The sequence below is a fragment of the Octodon degus genome, unplaced genomic scaffold (assembly GCF_000260255.1).
Source record: "Octodon degus isolate 3935 unplaced genomic scaffold, OctDeg1.0 scaffold00066, whole genome shotgun sequence".
Classification (NCBI taxonomy): Eukaryota; Metazoa; Chordata; class Mammalia; order Rodentia; family Octodontidae; genus Octodon; species Octodon degus.
Window position 1 is genome coordinate 1,114,250 of NW_004524642.1, and position 1,242 is coordinate 1,115,491.

At 57.2% G+C, this 1,242-nt stretch overlaps 1 protein-coding gene across 2 annotated transcripts in view; it reads right to left on the reverse strand.

Annotated features, from left to right (window-relative positions):
* Window positions 1-571, reverse strand: part of Arl13b (ADP ribosylation factor like GTPase 13B) — an 85,339-nt gene extending 84,768 nt beyond the window's left edge. For both annotated transcript variants that reach the window (XM_023719241.1, XM_004634818.2), the window contains exon 1: window positions 230-571. In XM_023719241.1, the coding sequence (XP_023575009.1) occupies window positions 230-288 (59 nt within the window). In that variant the 5' untranslated portion in view covers window positions 289-571. The remainder of the gene's footprint in view (window positions 1-229) is intronic.
* Window positions 572-1,242: the final 671 nt, after the last annotated feature.

Sequence of the window (1,242 nt, forward strand, 5' to 3'; positions counted from 1 at the left end):
GAGGAATATGTTCTATGCCTGTCCTTTTAAAAAGTCCATTAGAAAACTTTCAGAAGAAAAATACACTAAGGACAGTTTCCGATCATACACAAACAACTTTTTAAGAAACTCAAACTCAAGGTAAATTACAAGGGCGGTGGAACTACTGACCACGACTGGCAGGGAACCACAGGGACCCCGCCCGCCCGCCGCCCGCCGCCCGCCGCCCGGCCCCGCGGACGCCGCCTACCTGACGGGCTCCCGCCAGCGCTTGAACCAGCTGCAGCAATTGGCCATCAGCCCGAACATGCCAGGCCGCCCGCGCCGCCACCGCGCATCCGCGCCCGCGGCCGGGACGCCCAGCCTCCCGGCCGATCCCAGGAGCCCGGCCTCCCAGACGACGAGGAGGCGGGTAGGCCCGGAGGCGGGCTGCCGGCAGGCAAGGTGGCCGGGCCGAGCCCCACGCCCCGCCGCTCCGCTCGCGAGTGGGGCACAACTACCCTGCTCCCCTGGGACGCCGGGACCCGAGGGGCAAACACTCGAGCCCAGTTAGCGGGTCCGGCCCGAGCAAAGCCCAGCACCGACGTGCTGACGTTTTCCGAGACGCGGAAGGCCCGCCCTCAGGCACCGCCCACATTGTAGCTCTCCAATCATTGATTGCAGATCTGTGTTTGGGCTCTCTGAGTGGCTAAAGGGTCCTGGTCGTCCGCCCACTCGGAGAGGTGGAAAGGGGAAGTAGGCGGGCTCTAGAAGAAGAAGGCGGAGCTCCGCGGGGAGAGCCCCTGTAACTAGGCAACGAGAGCGTCCAGAGTTAATCCGAGGGATCCTGGGTAGATCTCAGTCAAGGCTTAACCTGATACACCCATCCAGAGTGTGTTACTTGCCGTGCATTCTGATTTTGATCGATCTCCAATTGTTTTTTCTACACAGAGTCTCTCTTTGCAGTTAAGGCTGGCTTTGAACTCACTTTATACCCCAGGCTGGTCGTACCCCAGGCTGGTCACTTTGTAGCCACAATGATCCTGCTGCCCCAGCTTCCGGAATGCTGGGATTCCATGCATAGCCTGCTTCCAACTCCAATTAGCAGCTCTGAATTTGTGCAAGCAGGAATGGGAATCCTCTATGGATTCTGGCCAACTCGGAATGTTGACGTGCGGGGGGCTGGAGGGGACAAAATGAGACCATTATTACTAAGCAATCTCAATAGTTCAAAGAAGAATAATGTTTTGATCTGTAATTTTTATCGCTATTTTTACTTAAATT